Source organism: Opisthocomus hoazin, chromosome 4, assembly GCF_030867145.1.
Source record: "Opisthocomus hoazin isolate bOpiHoa1 chromosome 4, bOpiHoa1.hap1, whole genome shotgun sequence".
In the NCBI taxonomy this organism is placed as follows: domain Eukaryota; kingdom Metazoa; phylum Chordata; class Aves; order Opisthocomiformes; family Opisthocomidae; genus Opisthocomus; species Opisthocomus hoazin.
Window position 1 is genome coordinate 49,524,458 of NC_134417.1, and position 27,163 is coordinate 49,551,620.

At 44.3% G+C, this 27,163-nt stretch overlaps 1 protein-coding gene across 7 annotated transcripts in view; it reads right to left on the reverse strand.

The window, feature by feature from the left end:
- RBMS3 (RNA binding motif single stranded interacting protein 3) overlaps positions 1–27,163 on the reverse strand; it is a 722,203-nt gene that overhangs the window by 436,725 nt on the left and 258,315 nt on the right. For 2 of the 7 annotated variants that reach the window (XM_075418975.1, XM_009938046.2), the window contains exon 1: positions 15,017–15,503. The exons of the other annotated variants lie outside the window; for them this stretch is intronic. In XM_075418975.1, the coding sequence (XP_075275090.1) occupies positions 15,017–15,091 (75 nt within the window). In that variant the 5' untranslated portion in view covers positions 15,092–15,503. Of the gene's footprint in view, positions 1–15,016; positions 15,504–27,163 lie in introns of those variants that run through there. 7 annotated transcript variants of the gene reach the window in all.

Sequence of the window (27,163 nt, forward strand, 5' to 3'; positions counted from 1 at the left end):
TCACAAAGTAAGACTAATACTTTATTTGAAATATCCCACCCAACATATTTTCTCAAGCGCCTAAAGAGAGATGTGCTAAAGACTGCAGAGAGAGAGAGAGAGAGAGAGAAATACATAAAATGCCCTCAGGAACAAGTTTCTTTCCAGGAAAACTTACTAAACCAAGGCTTAAATTGAAACAGTACTATTTTTCTATGTAGTGGCAGTTTTTCATCTCTTAACTCTCTATTGTTTGTAATATGCTCGCAAAATGAAATTTCTTTCCTAAAGGCCAAATTCTGCCAGTCCTCTCCCCGCTGAATAATTCCTGGTTGCGTCTGCAGTTTCAGCAGAGTTGCTCACCAGGTGACCTTCAGCTGCGAGCATCCCCAGACGGCAGGATGGGGCCCAAAGGGAGAGCACCTCGCAAGTTATCTGTCTCCCAACACGGGCACCCCATTTGTCAGCAAATCCCTTCAACCAACAACAATGGGAAGAAAATTAATACAACTAAACAAATCAGCCACAGGTTTTTCCTCCAGATGTCTCGTTTGGATATTGCCACTGTTAATGCTGAGCAAGCAACAGATAAAGCAGCACTCAGCAGCTATGTGAAACTCAAACCCTGAATTTCAAAATACATGTCTGATTAAAAAAAGTCAATGATCATCAGCTGAGTGTTAACCACAAAGGCTCAGTCTACAAACTCAAGAAATACTCACGACTGCAACCTACACCTAAACCTAAGGAACTCTGGTGAGGCTGGCTGATACATCCCAAGCTTTATGGAAGACTGCATTCTGCTCTTTTTGTGTGATTTTTGAGCCTTTAGTTATACATGGGTTAGACATTCAAGCTTTTCTCTGCAATCTAGAGGGAGATAAAAACTGGTACATATACAAACACACATATTGAAAATTCAGATCCTTTTGAACTAACCTACCTTTAGGAATAACAAATTCCTGCCATTTAATATAACTATGAGAGCTGGGAGCAGACCAAGCAGCGAGTATTTTTCCAAAACGCATCTTTCAAACTCCACATAACTCCTAGAGAAGCTTCTGTCACATTTCTCCTGCTCTAAACAAATAATAATTTTCTGACAGCCCTTGCATCCCAAACACTACAAGATTTTTAAAAATTAAAAAGATCGAAGGGAACAAATGATGCCCATCCTCATTATCCAATCTAAGTCGCCAAAGGCAAACGAACAACAAAATTACTTAAATCATTAACATTATGCTGCTAACAATATGAAGTGTTACCTGCAAGAGACACAGAAGTATTTGCTTTCAGAAATACATTCTATCACTGCTGTAAAAAAAGAAAAGTTCTTCCCTTGGTCTCCCAACCCCCTTTTTTCCCCTAAGAAAAATACAGTGAAAGTGAGAGAAGATTTCCCTGTCAGCTTGTAACTGCTATTTGAAAAAAAAAAAAAGGTAACATTCAAGCCCTAAGGAGCTCCTGGTCTTCAAAAGTGCAAAGTACACACGGTTCTAGTTGAAGTTAATAGGAGCTGCAGGTGACCAGCACTTCTGACTCCGAGGCCCCAAGCTACTGTACAAAGCACTGTCCCTTTGAAATCTCAGCTGAACATTTATCAGCAGCCAACTTGCTGAAGTACAAGACATATGCATCCCTTTCCCCTGCAGTATTTACTTTCTAAAAGCACTGAACGGTTGTAGGAAACACAGCTCTTCTGCAACAGTACAGTCCTAGTGAAATGGGAAGCCAGTAAGAAAAAAAAACAGCCCTAAGCCTCACTGGGCGCGAGCCCCCAGCCGTCACACACCGTGGTATTTCCAGAGCTCTCATCTGCTGGGAATAGACTCGCTGTCTCACGCTGACCTCGGCTGCTTTGCTCTTTCGTCCAGTTCCATTGCATTCCCCTTGAAGCCAGCCAGCAACATCTTTAGGCTTTATTTTCGAAGTGCCAGCACACCAACACAGGCACCCCCAGAGAACCACACCGCGGCCTCCTTCGCTTTGCTGCCAACACCCAGAATCTGGCAGCCAGAAACGCACGGGACAACGGCCACCAAACAGCAGAGATGGAGAAATCAAAGCCCAGGGAAGTACAAAGGCAGTTGTAAACCGAACGCACGCAAGTGCAACCCTAAATGTTAAGAAAGAAAATGAAAAAAAATTAGCAATGTATGAACTGGGAAGGTAGAGCGACTCATTCTCAAGGTGATGGAGTAGCACACAGTATATGGGTAAACAACAGACACTAGTTACCATTGCCATCTACCACCCAGGTCCTGGCACTGCTCTGCAACACAACCTCCCACCAGGCACTTGACTCCTCTCCGCTTCTGCTCCTCCCCACCTTTGTGAGCCTGCCTTATTTACATTGCTCATAAACTCTTGCAGGCAGGGACTATCTCTTACCCTGGTTTTGTATGCAGCTCAGCACAACAGAACTGCACAGTCAGAGACGGTCTGCAAACAGTAAAATACCATAAAGAAAAAAAAAAAAGAGGCAAAGAGTATGACTGGCTTAGGAAATACAATTGCAACATCTATATAAAAAAAAGCGACAGTCAAATGGCAGAACAAGCACCATGACATACACGTAGGCATTAGGTGGAAGTAAAAAATGAGAACCAGAAGAGCTCTTAAAAGGATGCGAAAAAAACAAAACAAGGGGGGGGGGGGGGAATCCAAAACAGAGAAAATAGTAAAGAGGTAGATCTGCTAAATGGCAGAAGATGGACAAATCACAGAATAAAAGTAAGGCTTCTGGCTTTGCTTCCATTCATTTTGCGCTAATGGTGCCCACACCTCATGCCTCAGACTTTTCAAGGTCTGTCCTTGTCACCTAAGCGTCGGATCGTCTCTTTGCCACTCGGGCTGGTTACAAAGGCAACACGAACTTACCTGACAATCTCTCCTGAGAGCAAATGAGAATGTGGGAAAGAGGAGGAAGGAAATACAATTCACATATCTCTACCCCAGAATAGCTGACTAGCACAGAGAGGAAGTCACCCATTGAAGGTTAAGAAATAATAAACAACTAATAATTTACTCCCTTGCTAAAAGACCAGGAGAGATGAAGCATAAACGCGGTTTACTTCATCGGCTGTTGTTGGAGGCATGGCAGTCATACTTCATTCCTCAACACACATTGTAAAATCACAATCTACATCTTTGTGGCCACTGGCACAGTTCCTTGTTCCGCTTTAAAAACACCAATAATCCACCCTTGTTTATAGTGTTTTACATATTCAAAGCAAAACCCCTGAGACACAAGTAGTTATCAGCATCAGGAATATCATCCATTTCTCTCCCATCCACAATGTACCTTTGAGTCAAACAAGCCGTAATTTATAAAAATGCAACTACTTCCAACATAACAGTAAGGGAAGCACATATGATGATATTACAAGCCAAGATGAGAGGTATAAAAAAAGTAATGACTACAAAAATATCTAAAATAAGTCCTGGCAAGACACACAACATCAGGCATGAGAAAACCAAAGCCAGTTGGCTCTGATGAATCTGTATCTATCAACTACTATGTAGCTAACACCTACCCATAAATAACTTCTTTGCCATTCCCTCGCTGATTAACAGGGTGCTGTAGATTGGAAAAAACATCCTGAAGGACCCGAACACAGACCAGTCCTTACGCGACGTTGATCAAATCGTGACAATGGTTTTGCGCACCCTACCCATCAGTGCCTGACAGGAGGCTGTGCAAGGGCCAGCGAGGCTGTTGGAAAGAGTTTTTCCCCTCTGTTACTCGGAAGGATGAAGTAGTCCTTTGCATCTGTATCCATGTGTCCACTAAGTTTTTTACATCTTCTGGGAAAATTTGCGCCAAGCACTATTTGAATCTCTGCAATGGTCCAAGCTGGGCCCTGATCTGCCCCTCGTACCACCAGTCACACATCACGAATGTCCTTTTCATCCGGTTGCCTTAGCAGGACTGTAGACAACCACGTTCCCCAATACTGAGGCAACAGGGGATTCCTCTCCTCCAGAAGGCGTGTCCTTTTACCCCGGCTCCATTTCTCCTCCTCCTCAACAGAAAGGCTCAAGGGCTGGAAGGTGTAACGTTGAACCAGCTAGGCTGGTTCAGGCGCTCACTTCAGGTTAAGTGATTTTTCAAAGTGCTCTGTGATTCCGGATGCCCCCTCTGGGAGTCATATCGGGTCTGGCTTCACATATTTTTGAGACCTCTGTCTGTTGGAGCTGTGGGTACTCAGCAAATGTTCCCCCCCCCCCCCCTTTTTTTTCTCTTCCAGCTTTGCCTCCAATTCTCATACCACTCATGCACTGCATTTGCCCATAAAGCAGCAACAACGTTCCCCGCCTCCAGGTTCTGCCTGAAAAGAGAAGGTGTGGATGCTACACAAGTCTATTCCCAAACTCTTGATAATCCAGTACAGGCTTCTGGAGGCCAAGACCATTATTTACATGCAGCCATTACATGAGCAAATAAGGTGTTTAAGGCACCTCTCAGAACGGGCTCTGAAGATTAGTTAATGTTTATACATCCCACTGAAAACTGAAGCGACTGCTACATGCTAAATATTACCATCACCAGGGATCCATTTAAGTAAAAGCAGGGCAGAAAGTGAAGGAAACAAAACTTATTTCTTCTGTCCAGCACAATTATTGCCAGATTTATGCATGCTAAAAACACCCAATAACCCATCTAACACAGTAAATTAATGTTTATGCTATTAAGTTTAGACAATCTTATGCTGAAAGCTTTTCAAACTACAGGAAATTGCACGTTGCACAGGGACAAGTGTGTACAATTACAGTGATTTTGTAAAATGGCAGAGATATAAAGCAGAAACCAAGGGGCCGGCAAGGCTTCTAAATCACAAAGATAACAAGTATGTCCTGGCAGGCCAGCAGTCTACAGCTTTCTCATGGCTGTTTCTGGAGCCGGGAATTATAGCTGTAATCTCAAAATCCAAGATGACTCGGTGCATTGCCCACCTGTATCTGCGAGGTGACAGCAGGCAGGTGGGACCAGCGTGTACCACTACAACCATCCTGGAGCCACCACCATACATCAGCCAGGCTTATTACTATCCCATCTTGCACCACCAGCCGGCACCCAAAGTAGAGGCGCCACCGAAAATGATGCTTTTACTGGAAATATTTGGATCCCCCCCTGTGTTCCCTCAGGATGCAAAAGCTCCAAACAGATAGATACAAAGCGCACAAACATGAAATCCAGCGAGTGCGATGCTCTCCCAGGCAGAAAGCTCCCAGCTGCATTGCTAAAGGCCACAGCAATATGTCTGCTTTATGCCTATTTTCACGAAGGACTGTTTAACAGTACTTGGTGCACCTCTACCTTGACACAGTAAACGCCGTCTTAATACAGCCTAGGTAACGCATTCAGCTTACCAAGTCCTACTGCACACTTTGTCAAAAATCTGAAGGACTGCAGTGCCTCTGACTTTTTTCCTGACGTCTTTCAGGTACAGAGCGCTATTAGAGGCAGTTTTCACGAATGCAAAACCAGGGACTTGCATAAGAGCTATCGGTCCTATTCTTTACCTTATTCATTGTACCGTTCACAGTTCTTTTCATCACCAGTCTCCCTTCTGCTAAACAATTTCAGAAGTGTCACTTGCACACGGAACGAGTATATCTTAGACTGTTCAGTTACATATGGTAGATTATCAGTTTGTGTGTATCAGCTAAGCAGAACATCAACAGCTGTGTAGACACATCTCAGCTGATGCTAAAAGAAGTCTTGTCAGCAGTTTTGATCTTAAAGTAAATACACTGAAAAACTTAGCTCTAATTAGGCTGAAAGGCAGTTATGATTTTCTGGAATGAACTCTAAACGAACGCTGCCAATAATGCCATCTTCACAAAATATCTTGTTTAGTTTGTCTTAAAAAGATAACATTTTCAGGACAAAATATTCTGATTTACGAGTGATATGTCCCTGCTGTTTATGTGCTCATGAAAATCTGAATTTTGTATTTTAAGCTCTGTGTTACGCTTCATTAATATGAAATCACCATCCTGCATCACATACACATTAGCCAAGCTCCAAATGACCTAATTCATTTTTAATATTTCATAGTTTGTTAAAAGCCGAAACAAGAGATCACTAACACAGCTCTGACATCCCCTGTCATGAATCAAAGGACGTAGGGAAAAGGTCATGTACTTACTAAGTGGCACCAAACCAAATTCATCACTATAAAATGAGGGAACAGAAATGAAGACTGCATTTCCCATTATGCTTCTCCCTTCATAAGAGCATCCATCAACTCGCACGATACCAACAAGCTGAATTTATTTATACGCTTGTTCCCCAATAAAAGGTCAGAGATACGACAAAGAGAAGAAATAAGGATTGCAGCTTTTGTCTAAGCAAGAAGCAGTTCCTTCACTTTAAAGCAAACTCAGCAGCAACAGCCTTTGAAGACCAAAAGGAGAAACAATTCTCAACCACATAAAGCAACTAACAAGTCCCTTATATGGCCAAGAATTGCAATGCCATTTTTTTTCCGCAGCCGGAAAAATTAGAACAAGAGGGGAAAATAGAGCAAACTTTAAACACGCAGTTCTCTGAGCACCAGGGAGTTCACACAGGCACATCATTCCAGCTTTAAGAACTGCCGAATACTTTCTTCTTTAAAGGGAAGGAGGACATTACACCAGGTGAGTCCCTGAAATCTAGATTTTTAACCCTCCTGCTGTAACTATGGATACCTAGCTTGAAAAACCTTTTGTGATGTAGCGGTACATGAGGCTCCCTTACCTCCTCTTCTGGAGAAATGCCTCCATGTGAAGTCCCCTCATCTCCCTTCACCTCGCAGGTCACCCACACACCACCTCCAGGTTTTGCCAGCCCCGGCACCGCGCATCCAAACCCAGCCTCTGCCCTGTCCCCACTGCATCCTCAGCCTGCCTGTCCCCCTCCGGCAACCTTGGGGCGAAGGCTGCCCGCTTCTCACCCAGGAGTGCAACCCGACCGCACCGCATGTTGTTTCGAGCAACCAGAGGGAGTTTCTCACGAGCAAGTCAAATGGGACTCGGCCGGGCTCCGACAGGGCGTCAGAGCAGAGTTTTGCACAGCTCAGCCTGGCTGGTCTCTAAATAGCGTCGGGCAGAGGAAGCGCTGTGAGAGGGGGTGGGGAAGGGAGCAGGACAGGAGCCAGATGAGCAATCAGTTAAATAAAAGAACATCACGCTGGCCCACCAGAAAGTGTCTCCTGCTTTTCTCTGCAGCGGAGTATTTAAGCACAGCTTCAGTATTTAGTCTATTAATGCAAACTCACAGAATAAGAACAAACTGCTGCTTGATTTATACTTCGAGGGGAGGATACAAATCTGTTCAACAACTTTTCTTCTTGACTAAATCTGAATCACACAGGAGTGACATCACTTCCACTACATGACAGCCCATAAATCATCATCAGCCACAAGGTACCATCCATAAAACATGTGTCATGGTGACACCAAGGTAGAACAAAGTAACAGAGAGCTTTACATTGTAAACATGCAGTCTTATGCATCTTCAGGCTTCTGCTACAATCTATATAAGTCAGGTAGTTTATTTCATTCATTTGCATCTGGATGAAGTCAATACAATTAACAGCGTAACCCCTACAGAAAATCTGTCCAAACAATTTCATCTGCATAGATTTACCACAACTGAAACACTTAAAATGTAAATATTTACTTTTTTAATAAAGTTGACTTTACAACAAATAAGCAGAGAGGGAATTTATTCCTGCCACAGCTGCAAGCAAGCAAGCACAGAAACAAACCAGGAAGACAAGAAGAAAGAAAGAAAAAAGATGTCTTTGCATCCAGAAGTAGGAAGAATAATCTTTTTCTCTTATTTGACAGCGTCGGCCCTGACAAGTCTTGCAGCTAATAAAAACTTCTAGCAGAATAAATTAGAATTGCTGTAAACCAACAGAATCAAGACAGTAGTACGGCTGAGGAATTCAACAGGAGCCTCCTATCCGCAGCTGCAGATAGGGCAAGCAGCCTTGGCTTCACTTCTCCATTTAGAAACACTTTCTCCTGAGAAAAGACCTACACAGAAAACTGACTTGTTTCAAACTTCAAAGAGGATACATAGTATTTTTATCTTAAGAATTACATACATAAAAGCAAAACCAGCTTTCCACTCCATCCTTTACTTTGTGTGGCTTAAACACGCTTACTCTCTCGCAGAAATTGCTAATCTTCATTATAGGCACCGGGCTCCACGCAAGACATCTCCTATGGCAATTAGACTTCCACTACGTATAAATTATACATCAACTGTGGCAGAGAAAGAAACAGACAGAAAGACAGAGCATCTGTTTTTTGCTGCTCATTCTCCAAAATTATAAATCAGAATAAGCGATGTCAAACAGAAATTATAGCCATCGAAAACCCCAAATGCTGCTAAATATCAGATGAGGTATGTCCTCACCCACTTGCACAATGTAGAATCATTTTGACAGGCAGTTCTTGTTTCTTTTGTAATCTGTATCTGTTTTTTTGTTTTTTTAAACCTGCATATTGTTCAGCTGTCCTGGTTTTGCCATGGAGCACAGTATGAGCTTTGTGGTCCTGATTCTGCCTCACTCAAGACAACTGAAATTCTTTCATCGATTTCTCATGGGAAGCAGAACAGATCCCTCGCGCTATAACTTTATTCAATAATATTATTATAAATCAGCAACTTAAAATATTGGTATGTCATTCTGTGTCAGTAGACACCATTCTAAGGCTGATACCCTGCACTTTTAGAGTAGCTCTCAGCGTAAAAGTGTTTCCTCCTAAACTTCCCTCCATCCCTCAATCTTGCCTAGGAGTGGGAAAACAATTGCAAAACATCACTACACAAACACTCACAACATAGGCTGTGACAATATGCAAGTAAATCACTGTTCTTCGTCACCCTTCTCTGCCCATCTGCAGTCTCCGGTATGGAACAACTATATCATAAAAGCTCTTATTCACACATGCTTTTGATATTACACTATTTAATCACATACAGCTGTAGCTGATGAAACTGTTACAAAACACAATTTTAATGCAGCACTGGAAGCAAGTGCTGGAGACAGATCAACCATTTTCCTCTACATAAAATTTCTAACATTAAAAGACTTTCCTTGTAGAAAAACAAAACAGAAGAAAAAGAAAATAAAAACAGCCCACACATTTTTTAAAAATCTGCTTCTCTTCCTGGACACTCCGAAATGGGCTTGTTTGCAAGTGAACTCAAAGTCCCTGCCTGGATTACAGATAGTGACAAACCCACTTCCCCCACAGGAGAAAAAAAAAAAAAAAAAAAAAAATTAACAAACCCTGCTTGCAATTATATGCGAAGGGAACACTATCCAGGCTACTTACAGCAAGACCTGAAATGAACTCAGGCATCCTACTAGCAACACATCTTTTCTTACCTGGTTTTTAATTCGTGGAAATTTAAGAACTGACAGTCTGATGATTTTTACCAAGATACTTGAATTAAAGTGCGCATATACCATCAGGTTTAGTCTGCAAGGCCACCATGAATTAAAAACCAAACCAGTCCAGATCTGAGGCACTGTACTTTACTTTTGAAGCGGCACCTTGTATAAGGCATTCTAAATTGTAACTATTACTGTACAGCATTTGCCACAGCAAGATCTATGTAGCCTAATCTGGCAAATGCTTGTAACTTAGATCTTTTGTTATGGAAGTAAAATATACGCTTGGAAAATAAATCTCCGTAGCATACAGTAATACGCAAATGTTCAAAAGAGTAAAAATCTGAACTTTCCTTTCCCACAGTTGGTTTTTGGGTTTGGGTTTTTTGGGTTTTGTTTTTAATTTAAACAGACTTGCATTAGGACAACACATGAAAGGAAGATCAACTAAGAGATTCAACATTATTTTAATATAAATCATGGTGTCCCTTACAGCAGCAAAAGTATTTTTATCCAGGCATGAAAGGATAAACAGCAAACAGAAATGGAAAACAAACGAGTTCATATATTTCTGCATTTTTCAGAGGAACATAACTTTTATCTTCTTTATTGTTTAAAGCAACTGGAAAAATACTAGCGTTATCTATTAGTATTACTGTCAAAATTACAGCCAGGCTTAAATATTTTTAAACGGCATTTAAACGAATTCATGTTTCTTTCGGGCAGCTCTCGGAGGCACTTAAAATGCACTGCGGCGCACTGAATCAAACAGGGGCTAAGTGCGAACGAACTTCATTCCTAGAAATGCATTTCTCTATTTGCAAGCGTTTGCCTTTACTTTGGCACGATCACATGGGCTCCAGCTAGACTTTTGAGCTCTGGCAGCAGTCCAAGCTGCAGATGGTTGGAAATGCAGCCTGAAATCAGTGTGTGGTTGATGAATTACTCCTTACACCTGACCCCTGCTTCACACCAGGCACCGAACACAAGCTGAACACCACCAGCCAGAGAAGCCCTGTCAGGCATCTCCGTATCTGGAACACTTTCTTCAAGGCCTTCTGTACGGCCAGATGGCCAAAAGCGGGGAATGCAGTAAAGTCGCTAAACAGAAACGTGAGTGACAAAAGAGCACGGGATTGGTAGGTACAAGGTGAAGAGAGGCAAGAGTTTTGCGCCAGTTCCAAAAATACACTTTCTAAAAGAGGCTGATGGAGCGAGGAGTGAGGAATGCTCGTGGCACGCACCTGAAAGAGGTCCCCGAGCCCGTCGTGCCAAAGGATGCCCTAAAAATGGCAAAAAGGAAACAAAACGCATACACGCCCCCAACCATATACCCATAAAACGACTTGATTTCAAGTTTAAACTTGTCCAAGTACACCTGCTTGAATTTCCCAATTGTTTTTCCCTCAGCTGGGGCACATATCTGTCACTTCACCAACACACTCGTTAAGCCACTCTTGCCTGTGGGCCTGTCTGCACACTTTTCACCTCTTGCAGAGACAGGATTTTATTCACATAGGCATTGGGAAATCACCCTTCTTCCTTTTGCATGCATTCCCATGCACATCAGGCATGCAGAGATGCAGAGGTATTGTGGGTACAGTAAATGTCACCTCACCTTTTGGGGTACTTCAGCCAACTGATTGGGTAGCGGAGTCAACACCAGAAGAGTTGAACTACCAAACCCAAACCACAACTAATGGGTAGGGAATACCTTGAGAACACAGGAAAGCAAACTGTGTGGAATAGCTGCTGAACTAGCATATTTCTACCCCAGACGCAGGTACAGCGATTGTAACCGAAACAATTCCCATCGGCAGGTAACTGTGGAACCTCCTCCTTTCTCCCCAAGTGATTCAGGTTTTTTCAGTAGGCTTTGCAGAGAGAGCTCACCCCAGCGTTAGGTCTAACCATAAGCTGCAGAGGACAAAGATAAAATGCAGTGTTTACTACATTAAAGAGACTCTTTCAAATATTTTGGTTAATTTTTCCCCCTTTTTCATATCATCACACGATATTTCATGGTGCTTAGTTTTGTTTTCCACTGTGCAAAATGTCAGAGAGAAAAGAATTTGCTTTGGCAAGCAAGAAACAGAAGAAATAAATTCAGAGCACAACGCAAGATTTGGCATCATTATCATTTTGTATGTGACAGTTTACAAACTCCTGCAAACCAGTTGTTTGAGCAGTTACGTCATCAGCAAGGATGCGACTCAGGAACTTCACTTAACACCTCAAAATAAAATAAAAAACTACTATAGATTCTCATCAGATATACATGAGCTGAACTACATCCCTGCAACGTTCTCTGCGACAAGAACACAAGACTCTCATTCACTTAGAACAGTAACCAGAAATGTTTATTCTGAAATAAACTCCTAGGGCAACTGGCCCCTGCCCTCAGGATCTGCCTAAAGAAGTTCCAACACTGCGCTTTCAAACTGCAGTTGTCAGACAGCCTCATGCCAAAACGAGAAAAATACGGTTATGTCTGTCCTCAAACTCTGTGCTCGCCCTTAAGAGACATATTAAATTCCTTGCAATTGTCTCTTAAAAATTGACCTTCGCCCCACTCTTCATTTTTGGATGACAACGGGTTTGTCTAAACCTGCAATTAAAGTTTTAGCTTCAGTGGTGGCATCTGATAATGACGGAGCACAAGTAAATGGAACAATAATAGCGCGTGCTTCATGTTCCACAAAAGGCCAGAAAACACTACAGACTTCAAGCAATCAAACATACGGAACCCATTTCTTCTATTTATAATCCCATTACCCCTATAGCTATTCATTCACACCATTTCTGCACTACAACGTGCCAGCTACATTAGAAGACACAAACGCAGCGCGCGGCCGGAGATCCTGCGCAGCCCCGTGTTCCCCGCGAGCAGGACGCGCTGTACAGTAACGCGGCGCTTCTCGAAGGCGAACTGAGACAACTTCACCAAACAAGCGAAGCAAAAGCAGCGCTGCACGCACTGGGGAACACGGGTTTCCAAACTTTGCCCGCTGAACGCGCTGCCACTCCACGTTTCACAAGCTGTACGCAAATGCCATAAGAGAGCCTAGGATTTCTTTCTTAATTATAAATGAATGCACCACCCCCCCCAGCAGCGTGCATGACTATGAGCATAAAAACACATTCTTTCTGCAGAGCCGAATCCTACCCTGCTCAGTACAAAGGGAAGTTTTGGGGAAATAAAAAGCTGGAGTTCACAGGACGGCTGGAATCATACAGGGCTTTATTAATATGTGTTGCTCCAACAGGCATGATAAAAGATACAGCTCTCCACCGCAACATTATTTGATTACCCGACTATTAGCTTTAGACATACAATGGATCTAACTGCTTTAAAATGTCCCAGAAGCTGATGGCTAGCTTTAAGGTAACAAAATCCAGATGCTGCTTGTCTGCACTGCTCTGTACTCTGAAAGTCTATAGAAGAGAAATACTTGTATGCGTCTGTATATATATGCTTGTGTATATGTGTTTAATATTAAGGTTTTATATATGCACTTCACTGTGGAGCAAGGAAAAAAAGAAAAATTAATGCCACATAAAACATATCACCGATTTGAAATTTTACCCATCCTTACAGCAAGAGCGCATGTGGGCAAAGACAGATGCACATGACTTTCCACAGTGTTGATAATTTTATATACCAGCTATAAAAGTGTGTTTAATTTATTTTTTAAAGCACAGGGTTAAAAAAAAGCCACGGTACAGAAAACCTATTGTTACTATTTTAAGCTCTAATACAAGGTTAATTTCCTCAAAAACCTTATTTCACAAAGTTATAAAAAAATGAGTAAAAAAGAAAAAAAAATAAGACTGGCAAAACGTAAACTACGTGAGTAAAAGGCATGGAATGTCCAATATTTCTCCTTCAACACTCGAGGCTATTGTTCTTTCAAAAAAACACCATCAATTGTTTCACGTCCTTGGCTTGCCAGGTTTTGAGGAATAGCATCAGTCTGCATCCCCCAATCCCCCAAACAGTTAAAGCTATAGGCAATATTGCAGTCGAGCTAGCGACAGGCTGCTGCTGCAACAGCAACAATACACGCTAAACGGTCACAAAGGTAAAACGCTATTTGGATCGACCTTGAAAGGAAGGGGGGAAAAAAGCTACGATAAAAATCACTCCAAAATGCAAAATCAAAAAAGGCTACATTTTATACAAAAAAAATCTGCATGATATAGTGAAAGACAGCCGAGCAAAGAGGCGAGAGGTAACCCTGCCATGAATTACACGGCTGTAATCACATTGAGTGGTTCTGGTGTCATCGCAACTCCAACCAGCCTGAATCACAGTTTTGACAATTAGTTAATTTATGTAATGCAGTAGTCGGGCTATAAACGTTAACGGGAAAGTAATTTCATTAACAAGGAAAAATAACTCATCCTTTCAGAGCGGCAGCCAGCTCAATGTGCTCCAAACCCAAAGTCTGGAGAAGTCAGCCTCCCCTGTGGCACCTCACCGCACGCAGACGCACGCCTCGGATGTCCCATGTGTTAAATTTGCCACAGAAGCGCGGTGTGTGTGTGCGCGTACGCAGTGCCATACGCACGTGTGTGCGCCCTGCCTATTTATTTTTTTTTTTTTTTTTTACCCCTAAAGGACGTTAGCTTATTGACTGAAACCGTTCATCTGTAGCTGTGAGGTCACACTTAAGAACAAGGGTTTTCCCCCGTCTTCTTTTTTTTTTTCTCCTGTATTTTTTTTTTTTTAATAGAATGTCGTAACTGGGTTTGCAAACTTTCAGTTTAGGGATTTCTTTTGTTACTGTCCCTCGGTCACACAGGAAATCTTTTCAGAGAGCAGACTATTATACAATGGCATTATAAAAATCAAGCTTTAATTAACTATCTCACGGCCAGGTAGCATCGACTTCACTCAGGCTCCTTAAGAAATGCAGGCCTGCTTCCCAGTCTGCTGGCATTTCAAAAAATATTAAGAAGAAAGAAAGAGTCCGCGCTTGGACATGCTTTCCAAAAGTAGCCACCCTCTATTTCTACACCTTTTAAATGCAACAGAGCACAGCCGTACCACCCTCAATGTTCAACAAAACACAAAAAGCAGCACGACGCACTGAAACAAACTCTGCCAGGCTTGCAGTGGGTTAGCTCCGAGCTCTCCCCCGAGCTCCACCGCATCTCCTCCTCAGCTGATGAAAAGTTTGAGCTGCCAGAGACAGCTCTGCCAGCAGCACAAGGCTTCCGAGCTCCGCACACGCTGCACAGATCCCTGGAAGGGCCGCTAAAACAGGGCTGCGTGTCTGATGCTGTCCAGAGCCAGCTTTATCCTGTGCCGCGACAAACACGCTACCTGCCCGGTGTCACGATAGCGTTAACCGCACCGGTCTCCCCGAACAATAAAAGGAATTGGCCAAAGCCAGCAGCCCTTGGGGGTGGGAGGAAAAAAAAAAAAATAATTCAAATAAATAAAGAAACTAGCGCAGACAGCAACCTTCCTGCCTCTCTCGAGCCTGCTTTCTGCCTACCAGCTCGGCTCTGCGTGACACCGAACGGTAAAAAAACCCCCACAAACCCCACCGAAGCGAAGTGAAGCGGCGAGAGCCCGCGGAACCGGGGGCGCCGGGCCCCCCACACCCGGCCCCGCCGTGCCCTACCTTGGTTTGGAGATAGTGGGGGTAGTAGTAGGTGTACTGGGGGTACATTGGCTGCTGGTCCAGGCGTTTGCCCATGTAGCTGGAGTCCTTCTGGCTGGCGCAGGGAACTCGTTGGCAGGGTGTAGTGCCCCGGGGCCTTTCTTCCTCTCACGCCGCTATTCCTGACAGCGCGGGCAACGGAGGAGGAGGAGGAGAAGGAGGCGGCTGCCGAGACTTCCTCGCCGTCTACGGCGCGTTACTCCCAGCGCGGCCAAAAACGCTCCCGCGGGCACAGAGCCTGGGGGTGGAGGTGCGAAGAGGGGTGCGGGGGGGTGGGGGGGGTGCGGGTGGAAGCCCCCTGCCCGGCTGCCCGCGGCGAAGCGGCCCGCTTCCCCGGCCGGCGGCAGCGTCCCTCCAGCGATGCCCAGTGCCCGCCGCCCGCCGCGGGAGGGGAACGTCCTGCCGGAGGAGCCGGGAGGGCAGCACAACTCCGAGCCGCCGCAGAGCCGCCCGCTCTCCTCGGCTCGCCCCGCTGCCGAGCCCTCCCCTCTCGCTCCCCACCCGCCCCCCTTCCAACGCGCACACACACACAAAAAAAAAGGGGAAAAAAAAAAGAAAAAAAAAATAAAAGAAAAAAAAAGGGGAGGGGGGAGGGAAGCGCCTTCCCCAGCCTAGTCGCCGCTGCCTCCCTGACGGAGTGACATGGTGATCCGGGCTCGCCCTGTCTTTCATTCAAACCCCCTCCGCGCCGCGCCGCCGGGGGGAGGGGCCTCGGCGCGCCGCTCCCCCGGGAGGCCGGGCCGGCCGCGCCACCGCCCCCGGCCCCCGCCCGCGCCGCCCGCGCCCCGCCCCGCCCCGCCGGGCTCGGGAAACCCGAACGCTGCGGGGGGCGGGAGGAGAAGCCCCGCTACGCTGCTTTTTTAATTCTTTTTTTTTTTTTTTTTTTTAAAGAACCGGGCAGGGCAAGATTGCGGAGCCCGGTCGCCCAGCGGGGACGGCGTCGTCTTCTTCCCCAGGCCCCTTCCGAAAACTACCCGGTACCGGCACTTGGCGGAGGGGGCGACCCGGGGCCAGACATATTAAACGCAGACTTCGTTAGCCCGCTTATATAAGGCTTGGTTTATTTAAAGTTGGGAACAAAATGGAGGAAGGAGGGTAAAGGGGAAACTCTCCCGGCCCAGCCTGACTGAGGGGTGCCTGCAGCCGGGCGTCTGGCAACACCGCGCTGCCGCCAAAGTTACCTACAGTTCCTCCCCCCACCCCCCCCCCCCCCCCAAAACCCAGCCGGGCTCCCCCGGCCGCCGCGGCCTCCGGGCCCAGGTGAGGGCCGGGCGCGGGAGCCCCGTGAACCCGACACCTGCGGCGGGGCCCGGCCGGTGCCAGCGCGGCGGTCCCCGGCGCCCGCCCTCCGAGGGACGCCGGGGCAGGGCGCGTCCCGCAACGCGACCGTAAATCACCGGCAAGAAACGGCGAGAACGACAACGCGTTTCCTCCTGTACACAAATCCCGGCCTTTCCCCTTTTTTTTTTTTTTTTGTTAATCACTTATTCCTTTAACACGTCATCAAATTCCTGGGCCTTCCTACAGTGGCTTTGCCTATTTATAAATTCGAGGGGGGGCGGGAATGTGGGGCAGCAGTTTCTTTTTGTTTTTATTCAAATGATCGGTAGTATTGCAGCGGGATTGTCAGCTGCTGTATTATCAACCAAATTGCTCCAGAACAACAAAAAAGAAATATAAAAAGAATTTCTTTAAAGGGACACTTCTCAAGGCTGGTAGAGCTAAAATTAGACTTGCCAGCTGTGTTTCGGTTTGCGGGCACGTGCTTGCACATGACAGGAACATGGAAACATCACGCTTCGCTCGGGCAGTTTGCTGTTCTCATAAGTGGAGGGGTTTGTTAGGGATTCCTGCAACCGCCCCAGCGCCAGGTAGTGCACGAGAAAAGGAACGCAGCTGAAGAAAATGGGCTGTGCGGGACTGGAACAGGCTGCCCAGGGAGGCTATGGAGTCTCCTTCTCTGGAGATATTCAAGACCCGCATGGACGCAGTCCTGTGCAGCCTGCTGTAGGTGACCCTGCTTCGGCAGGGGGGTTGGACTAGATGACCCACAGAGGTCCCTTCCAACCCCTACCATTCTGTGATTCTGTGATGCTGTGATGCCGTATGCATGATCCAAATACCACCTATAAATCTGTGTATACTACACAGATACACTGTGCTTTCATCACCGGGCATTAACAGTTATTAATTATTGGCATTTAGGCACCAGTGCTGTGCCATACAGCGGGAACAACGTGCCATGCTTACCCAGGTATTTGCCTCCACTTTCAGGAGAAATACTTCTGCAAACCGAGTGCCCCGTTCCCAGTGCACCATGTGGGCATTAACCGGGCACTCTTGCCCATCCAGAGGAGCACTGCGGAGCACTGCCACCGCCCCGGCTGCCAAACCTGTCAAAGCAGGTTCAGAAGAAAGGCCAGGTTGGGTAAACTGTTGAGTATTTTCAATTCCTACCAAAGTCCAAGCCGGCCAGGACCGCGTGGTCCCTCGGAAGCTCACAGTGGAGGTGAACGAAGAAGAAGAAAGATGGGAACGGGAGGGGAAGCCTGCAACTCCCAGCTTCCAGCGCTATGCTGGGTTTTTGTTGCTGCTCAGCTTTAAATACACTGCCTCTCAGGGTAGTGCGCGATGCTCCAGTGATACTCTTGCTTACGCCCTTTTTTCTCCCCCCTCCCCGCTTTCCCCGAGGGTGAAACAGACTGTTTGAGGGTTGGGATCTGCAGAAGTGAACAGTGATTACTTGACGGTAGGTGATACTTTGAGCCTGACAACTTTCAGATTGTTCTTTCAACTGCCAGAATTAAGTTGTTGTGCTTCTCTCCCCACCTTCTCACTTTCCCCTCAGGATATTAACGCAGTTTTTCTTGCTAAGCGCTTTGCTTGTAGAAACGAATGTCGCCAGATTTGGGGGAAGAAAGAAGCCATGTGTACAGGGCGAAATAAAAAAGAAATGCTAAAGAAGCACAAAACCACATAGTCTGACCAAGATCATGCTGGGTTTGCTGTGGCCATTATTTTAAGTCCAGGAAGGACCATTTTGGCTATGCCACCTGACTACCATGAGTATTTCACATCATGCTATAAAATTTCAGCACAAGATTTCCATACCCACCCACCCACCCCCGGCAGATGCACTGGCCAGTAACGCCCACAGTTCTGGCAGCTAGGAAAAGGTCGGGAGCTGCAGGAGAAGCCGGACTGTTACCTGAGCGGGTGACAGCTCCACCACCCTCCTGCGCTTTCTCCCAGCAAAAGTCTTTAAATACGCAGATGGCTTGGATTTCCCTTTCCACCTGTAATCCTGACGAGGTGCTGAGCAGTCTCTGCTATTTGCTCCGAGCGCTCAGTGCCTTGCGTGATTGAGCCTTTGGAGATGCGAGATAGAGTGGAGGCAGCAAAAATAGGAATTCGATATGAAAGACTGGGGGGCCAAGGGGAGAAGATGGGAGGCAATATAGCACAGCAAAAATGCAAATGAACAGCCACAAAAGCAGATTTAGATAGCACACAGCCTCTGAACAAATGCTAGCGCTGGAAAATGGAAAATTTCCATTTGCAAAATACAGACATCAAAAAGATCATCTGTGACTCGGGAGCACACTGTTTAAATAGAATCCCCTTCATTTTCTGGCCTGTGCATTTGAATAACCGAATCCACTTGCAAACTGAAATAGCAGTTTGCCTACCGAGTGTTAAGTTTAAATGTTCCTCAAAAGAAAAGACAAGCTGTTCGATCTCAGCGAGAAACAGCGACCAAACTTGACAACTTTTTTCCCTCCTATCGGAGGCTCATTATCAACCCCAGCCAGGCCCACTCGCGGGAATCCGGCGAGCGAGCCGCGTCCCAGCGCACCTGCAAAGGCGCTGCCGCCACCAGTGCCGCCGACCGGGGCGGGGGGGGAATGCACAACACCGGCAAGCAGTAAGGAGCTCTTTAACGGGAAAATTAGAAATGAAATAAAATAAATGGGAACAGATCAACTGTAAACCAGGCAGCCAAATACATTTGAAGGCAGGCACCAAAGGATATTAACTCGGCAACAACCAAAGCCGTGGGTAAGAAACCTGGAGTTAACTGACAGGAAGAGAAAAAAAAAAAGAATGCTTCTCCTGGCAGCCTGAAGTACAGAAATTACATATGTTTGGATGTATTTTTTACCTTCCATAAAATGCAGATTTCTTCATCCACAAAAAGTGACTTAAAAGAAGAAAGCGGACACCTAGTAGGAGAACATAATTCAGAGGCTCTTCTTTGCTAAAATACAATTCTACGCACACTTTTTTCTATTTTTGATTTTAAATAAGCTTTTTACCTATCCTGTGCAGACCTTCTAAAGTCACAGGTATCGGAATCAGGGAGCAATTCAAACATTTTCCAGCTCCTTGCTCTTGAAAAGCAGCAATATGTACACTAGAAGTGTTAGATTTTGACCAAATTATGTCAAAATTGTCTAAGTCAAGACTAGGGAAAATTTGCTTATTGGGCGGTTGAAATACAGCTACCACCACCTCAAGCAATATAATAGGCTGAAGAAAGAAAAAGAACAACAATTATCTTGGGCTTACATTTTTGACACTGTCTTTCTGGTTTTATTCTCTCTATTTACTCATTAAAGCTGTTTCAAAGGAGCCCATAGTGATGCTTGACAGCTTGTTTACAATGGCTTACAAGAAGAATACTGATTTGATTTCTGGATCTGTCACCTCCTTCAGTCCAGGTACCTTAAAACTATATTGACAAACACAGAATCTTGCTATTTAATAGTTCATTAATCAAGCTGATTTGCCTAAGGATAGCTAACGGAGTTTCTAACAAGGGATATATCCTGGTGTAACCATCAGTAAAGCATGTGATAACCATGGAGGAGGTGGGGGAAAAAAGACACAGAGGAACAAAACACTTTGCTTAACAACGACAGTATTAAGTGTCCGGGACCAACACAATCTCTCTGAGGTGGGGGACGCCGCCATTTTCAGATGTCCTCCTCTCACAAGAGACCAAACTCCATCGAAGATGGCTTTCCCCACACACGCACACCTCCCGCCTGCATGAAAAATGGGCCAGGCTTGCCTTCCACTCTTCAGCACCAACCATCGCAGCACCACGAAGCCTAGAATTACACAGAGCCACAGATGGCCCAGAGTAAATCTGGAAGAGTTAACATATGACATGTCGGACAACAGCAAAGGCTTGCCATCCATCCATCCATCCATCCATCCATCCATCCATCCATCCATCCATCCATCTATCTATCTACCTACCTACCTACCTACCTACCTATCTATCTATCATTAGATTTCATTGTTTTTCACTTTATCATCTTCTTGCTTAATGCTCAGGTATTTCCACTGGTCTGCTTATGAAGGCCCAATCCTAAAGGCAATCTTCAGACAGCAGCAGAGTGAAAAATTCTGGGGAAAAGTGAGTAACAGTGAACATTCACTGATACCAGCTTGTGTTTTCGATCTGATAGAATCTCTTACTTGCACAAGCACATGAAACTAGCAGCCAGTTGCACAGACAGCCCAAAGTTATGCGTTAAAGTCCTCTTTCTGCAGATGTTAACAGATACTCTTTTGTCTACAGTCTGGTTCCTACGCATCTCGGAACGCTTTGCAAGTGTGAATTCATTCTGTGATGCGGAAGAGAATTCAGTAACACGACCAGTCAGTAGTGATGCCCCAGTTGTCGCAAAGGACGGTGTGTTCCTCTCTCCTTGTGAACCCTCATGGCATGGTAAAGGCTGAGGCAAACACGACTGACGGGGAGGAGAACCAGTGCTTCCTTTCACTTCTGGAGGAGATTCATGAGGAGAGAAAGTGGTGCAATTGGGCAGAGAAATGCAATGTGAAGAAATGGGTGAGGAACTTTAGTTGTAGTGTATCACTGCTGTACCCTCAAATAGGATCACACGTCAATCATGTGCTTTCAGGGCTTTCAGAAAACACCAGGATTTTGCACAGGTTAGAAGACATGCCTTTCAAAGGCGATATTTTCTGTAGCACCTCCACATCACAAGTTAGTAAATACTGCGTCTGGTCTTGACTCTAAACTCTTTGGATAAAAAGGGCAAACAAACCCCCAAACAGTAAGAGGACTGACCGAGGCAGTTTCTCTCTCGCAGCATATTAACTTCATACTACCAGCATTAGATGTGGTACGATTTCAGAGGCAGAAAATTCTCCACTTCCCACCTTCCTCCCTCCAAAGTCCTGCTTACTAGTCACTTTCCCCACCCCTCTGTTTACATAAAATCAGATCGTAATCAGGGAACATGAGATTTTTTTCTCAAGGAAGTTTATTTCTGAAGGTAATGGGGAGACGTAAATATGCTGCCTGTTTACTGAGGCTCATAAACACATAAGAAGAACACAGGCAATTAATTGTCACTGAGAGACTTCCAGCAAACGTGGAAAATCCTAGCTTTTTAGGGCATGTTTAACTAAATGTTCACCCATCATGTACCGAATTACTTAGTGAGATATTAATTTTGTGCTCCAGCTGAGGGTAATCACAGAACAAACTGGCACTATTCAAGTTGCTCTATGAAATTACAGCAAGGGTAAGCTTAAGAACAAAGGCCAGCAGCAGTCGAGCCTCTCAACTTGAAAGGAATTATCTTTTCCTCTAATTGAAGTGAGGGCTGTTTTGTTTTTTCTTTCCTTTCTCTTGCTGAATTTCCAAAAACGCTCCTTGGCAGAAGGTCTCCTTGCAGCGGGGCTATTGCAGTTAAAGCCCAGGAGCAGGGGCTCATCTGCCTGGGAGAGTTTACTAACGTAACTGCACCAGCATCCTCGACAGCGAGAGTCACACCCGCGTAACGCCTCGTGTGGGCATTCTTACCCGGGAGCGATTACGCTGGCAAATGCCCCTATTTACGTAAATGCAGAAAGACTAGAGGGGTCCTGGGTCCTGTTTTCCTGCTGGTGCTGCTCCTGACCTACACCATGACCTTGGACAAACCACTTCTCCCTCCCTTCTGGCTCTGTCTCCCGAGCTTTGACTGGAAGCTCTTTGTGGCAAGAACAATCTCCTTGTTTTTACCTACCACAGGGGAACCCCGATTTTGGTAGGGCACCAAAACAACACAGCATCAGAAGTCTCTAATAATATATGTAAATAGCTTGTTCTTCCACCATCCAGACAGCTGCTGTTAGAGAACTCGCAGGCTGTGGCATTTTTTTTTGCATGGGAAAAAGTTAACAATAGGCAAGAATCGAGGGTCATCTCAGGCTACATTCCATCACTATCAAATATAATACTTTTTGCTTTCTCCATACTTACCCTCCTCAGCATGCCAAGGCACATTTCTTCTTGACTCTTTCATATCTGGCAGGCTTATTTTCCCACTAAATAACACTTCATCTAATGCTGGCTGTAAATAAGGCCTGAAGGAGCCTTTGTTAATAATTTCCATTTCATCTCCTAATAGACCCCCTTCCAAAACGCAGTACAATGAGGGAAGTACCCCTGCAATTTAGCCCAAAACTTCATTTAAAAGTGTTTGTAAAAATAAGTTTTCATTACGACTGTTGCAAATTTTATGGTTTTGATGAAATTTCAAAATATGGCCTTTTTATTCAGCTTTGTTCAAATTTAGATTTTTTGTTTTAATTTTTTTGTACAAGTTCTGCCTTGACCCAACTTGGTCCCCCTGAAAAAGGAAAAATCAAAGTCTAGAAAAAAGTCTCCAACATGTTTTAGAAGATATCTTAAGAAAAATTCTCTTTTTTCTCTACACATGTAGGAAAATATTGTTTAGGAATTATACAGATGAAATACTACTATTTAAATCAGTCTCTAAGGAAATACGTTCATCAGCTGTTTGTTTTCAACTGAAATTCATGACTGGGAAAAGCAATCTGTGCTTTAGCCTGCCCCAGTAAGCCCTACAGTAATTCAGAGTGTATTCAGTCCAAAGTATTTTATAAATGAAGCAAAAACACAGGTTATGAGAAACTGTAATCTGTGGCCATACCAAAATGCTATTCTTCTCCTTCTCACCTAAACACAATCGGGAAGTGAAGTGGAAAGCATATGAAAACACTTACTAGGACCTCTAGTGCCTTGTTATCAACATGTAAAGCTTCCCCGTGACATTACAAGAAAAATTACAAGTGTCCACTAAATATGGAATCATGAGATCGTGCGTAACGATTCCCAGCAGAGGGGGAATTTCCGGCTCTCAAATTCTGTCTCACCCAGATAGGGAGAAAATGCATAGCGAATGGAGAAGTACAGTACCGAGAGCGGGGCAGAAAGTTCCACGCGCAGGTAAGCTGGAGACTCAAACCAATTCTCCGTTTTTCAAAGCACTTCACTGTTTTATAGGAATAATGGCATTTTTTATAATGGACAGCTTCCATTTACCACAGAACCAATGCAACCTGCCGTGTAAAATCAAAACTTATGTCACGCCAGATTACTGTCCATCATAACCAAAGAAAATGTATTGAACTGAATATATTTGGTTCAGGAAATCTGTATTTTGTCAGCTGCAGTATAGCTCATTGTCCATTAAACAGCACCAAGCCCATTGTGCACAGAGCACACTGCAGAAATGTTTAACTTCCCAATCCTATACTTGTCAACTTTCCAGAACAAAAGGGAGGGTGATACCTGACATCTAACAAAAACAGAGTTAGGGCTGCCACTTTCCTGTACCAAAGAAATTCTTTGGGTAAGAGATCATTTATTTCCTGCAAACAGACAAATCCTCATTATAGCTCAAATATTCCCTTCTTTTTTTCCTCTACCATTTTTTTCTTTTCCTTCCTCCCCTCCCCGGTGCATCTTTTCTTCAGTCTTGTTCATCAAATATCTTTTGCCTTCACAAAAAATCTCATCAAATCTCCACATTCTCCTTCATCTAAAAGTTATCTGTTTTGAGAATAATTTGCCTGCCTTCTTTTATATATTCCAGCTGGAGTTTTTAATAAAGCACAGGGACTCAAGGCTACTGTATTTTTATTAGGAGATGGTGGGAACTTTATAATGATTTCTATTCACATTCAGCAAACGCTCTTCCTTATTGTTCTACCCTATTCACCTCTCCCAACACCCTATTCCCAAATTGTTTTCACTCTGTAATCCTTCATCTGTTTTGTCTCCTCTTCAGTCCTGTCCCCACCTAACCCCCGTCTTGCCAGCACAAGTACTTTCCTTTTCTTAACCTTTTCTCCCCCTTTTTGCGTTGCCCTGATTGCTCAGTCACAGATGCTTTAGGCTCCACTGCTATTTTCTTACTTATGTCACAGTTCTTTGTTACACAGAACAAAAATATTTGGGGGGGGGGAGGTGGGGGTTGAAGATACCACTGAGCTATTCTTTTTACCTTGGAAATCCATCTTGCTAGCTGGGGAGGGAAAGCATTGCGTGCCATAAACATCTGAATTCGTGTCAGGTGAGGTGCCTCAGAGGTTGGGGGACACAGTTAGGGAGTTTAAAACAGAGTAGAAGATGAAGATAGTAAGTTCATTAATAGGGGAAGAATTTGGTCTCATAAACTGACAATCCAATCAATCTCACCTCTTACTGACTTCTTTTCAGTAAAGGGATTTAAAGAAATTTCTGCGAGGTACAGATGTACACAGCTTCCCTTCTCCTCACAAATGCAAGTTGCGCACCCCTGACATCAACACGCTTGTCTTCTCAGGATCCTATGGCAGCAAAATACATCAGCATAAAAACAGTCTTTGCCAAAGATTTCTCACCTCACATACAACAGGGTAAGAATGACAGGGAGAAAACACTAAAAACAAGTAGGAGTGAAATACTAATCTTTTGATACAGTTTTCCAGCTGAAATACTGACACAAATTCAGCAAATTCAGCTTGCAGATAATTTGTGGTTTGGCCATTTGGTACATTCCCACCAAGCAAAGGTAGATGCTTCTGTACTGTGAAGGCATTGTAGGAGGAAAAAAAAACAACTAAATTTCATTTTATTTGGGAGTTGTATTTTAGAAAATAGGTATTTCATAGAATCATAGAATCAGAAAAGTTTAGATTGGAAGGGCCATCTTCAACTAGATCAGGTTGTTGAGAGCCCCATCCAACCTAACCTTGAATGTTTCCAGGGATGGGACATCTATTTATTTGTGCTAGTCATCTTATTAGAATGTTTTATCAGAAGAGCCAGTAGCAATCTGTCACTATGGTGATTTGACACTTCCCATGATCTGAGACCTCCATTTGAGTGAACTACTGGATTGTCAGATCTCTACCATTTCAGTTGAGTATTTCCATCCTATAGATCACATCTTCATTCTGAACTCATGGTGAGAAATTTCAGTCAAACCATTTATCCTTTTCTTGTTTCTCAAGAAAGATACGAGGCTTTTTTCCTGTGTTGGAATAAAGCGGTGTGAAACGTAGGCAAAAACGTCCAAGCTCATCCAGCTTCTTCTCCTTGGACGGTAGCTGGATGGAGCCCAAAGGAAGGCAAGGTTTGTTACTACACGTGGAAGAGTGACGTGGAATTTGGCCAAATGGGTGACTTTCTGCTGTGCCTTTTGTCTGTCTTGTGAAAACTTTCCAGATTACAGTTACAGGGAGAGACAAGGACAACACATCATGGCACTGGTGTTGAAAAAGGAGCCCAGGGTGAGGGAATGTTACAGTCTAGAGTCGAGAAGAATCAAATGGTGAGCTGGAAATACCCATGCAAAACAGAACGTGAGATTAAGAATCAACTAAAATTAAGAATGAAAAAGCAGCAGCGATGGCAACCAGGTAGTTAAGAAGAGCCAAATTGATTTGAGGGGGTAGACAGGACACGAGAGGAGCCAAAACGGGTGAAAATGGAAAGGGCAGAGACGTGTATGAGAAAAGAAAAGGACAGGTCTTCCCCTCTGCATCCTGGCCGTAAACCCCAAATTCCTGACATTGACCACTCCTCTGTAGTCAACAACAATCATCTACACCCTCCTGCAAAGCGATCCAGCCCCTTCTAACACTGGTCCACATAGAAGATTAAAATCTAATGCTGCCAGACTCTCTCCATGTCCCTGTGATAAACAGAAAGATTTCAACCTTGCTGACAATCCATTTGTCAATATGTCATGGGATGGCATTTTCAGGCTCTTTTTTTTAAAAGTTAAAACCTTTTTCACACATAAATTAAATGAAAAGAACAAGGGGGAAAATTCCATGTGATCCCACATTTAAGGTTAATGAGTAATGGGATAATTATAATGAATAATAAAAAGATAATGAGTGTTCACAGAGAAGCCCATTACAACTGCGTAGACAACCATTACTCTGTAATTTTATACCTTTTGAACACTTGACTTTGCAACCTTAATGCTTTTTTAACATTGTTTTTGCCTGTGTAATGATATATAACAATCTCCAGACACCATCTGCAGTCTTCAAATTTCCTTGATCTCTTTCAAAAAAATTTTAGTACTGGGTATGAGAAGAGGTGGGTGATTACAACAACAGCCAGGAGACAGAGAGGGATGCATTCGGTTGTTTCCTCACCGCACATTCATAATTCCTATCTCAACAGCTGGGACCACGCTACAAGCTCTTGGGCTTGGTTTGTCTGCTTTAAAGCCTCTGTGTTTATGACAGTTCTGTCAAAATTTCTTGATTCTGCAGTTTGCTTCTCCCATTGGTCTAACAACCAAACTCAAGTTAATGAGGCTTCAGGACACAATTAAATATTTAATGGTTTAGTTAGGGTTGTGGCCAAGAGCATGGCATCAACCATTTTCTTGATTCCTTTTCATCTAACCCTGCCGACTACTTCAGTTGTACGTGCTGTCCTTCACTGCTGGACCCCTGCTCAGACATGGTACTAGGCACATTTTTTTAATTGGAAAGAGGCATTGCACGCTTACAGACTATCATTATATTTCAAGTTTACTGCTAGGAAAAGCCAATATTAATAAGGGTTGCTTTTGCATTTCTTCAGGCGTTACGTATTTTATCTGCAAATGTCAGCTCTTAGCAAGTTCTTAGCTCTTGTTTCTGAAGTATCGCAATATTAACTAATGCCTCATAGGACTGTCCCAACTCCTTGTCACTCTAGCAACTGCGGGGTCACCTTAAAGCCACTGCAAGTCCCTAAACATCTGCATCATTCAGACTGGAATCCTA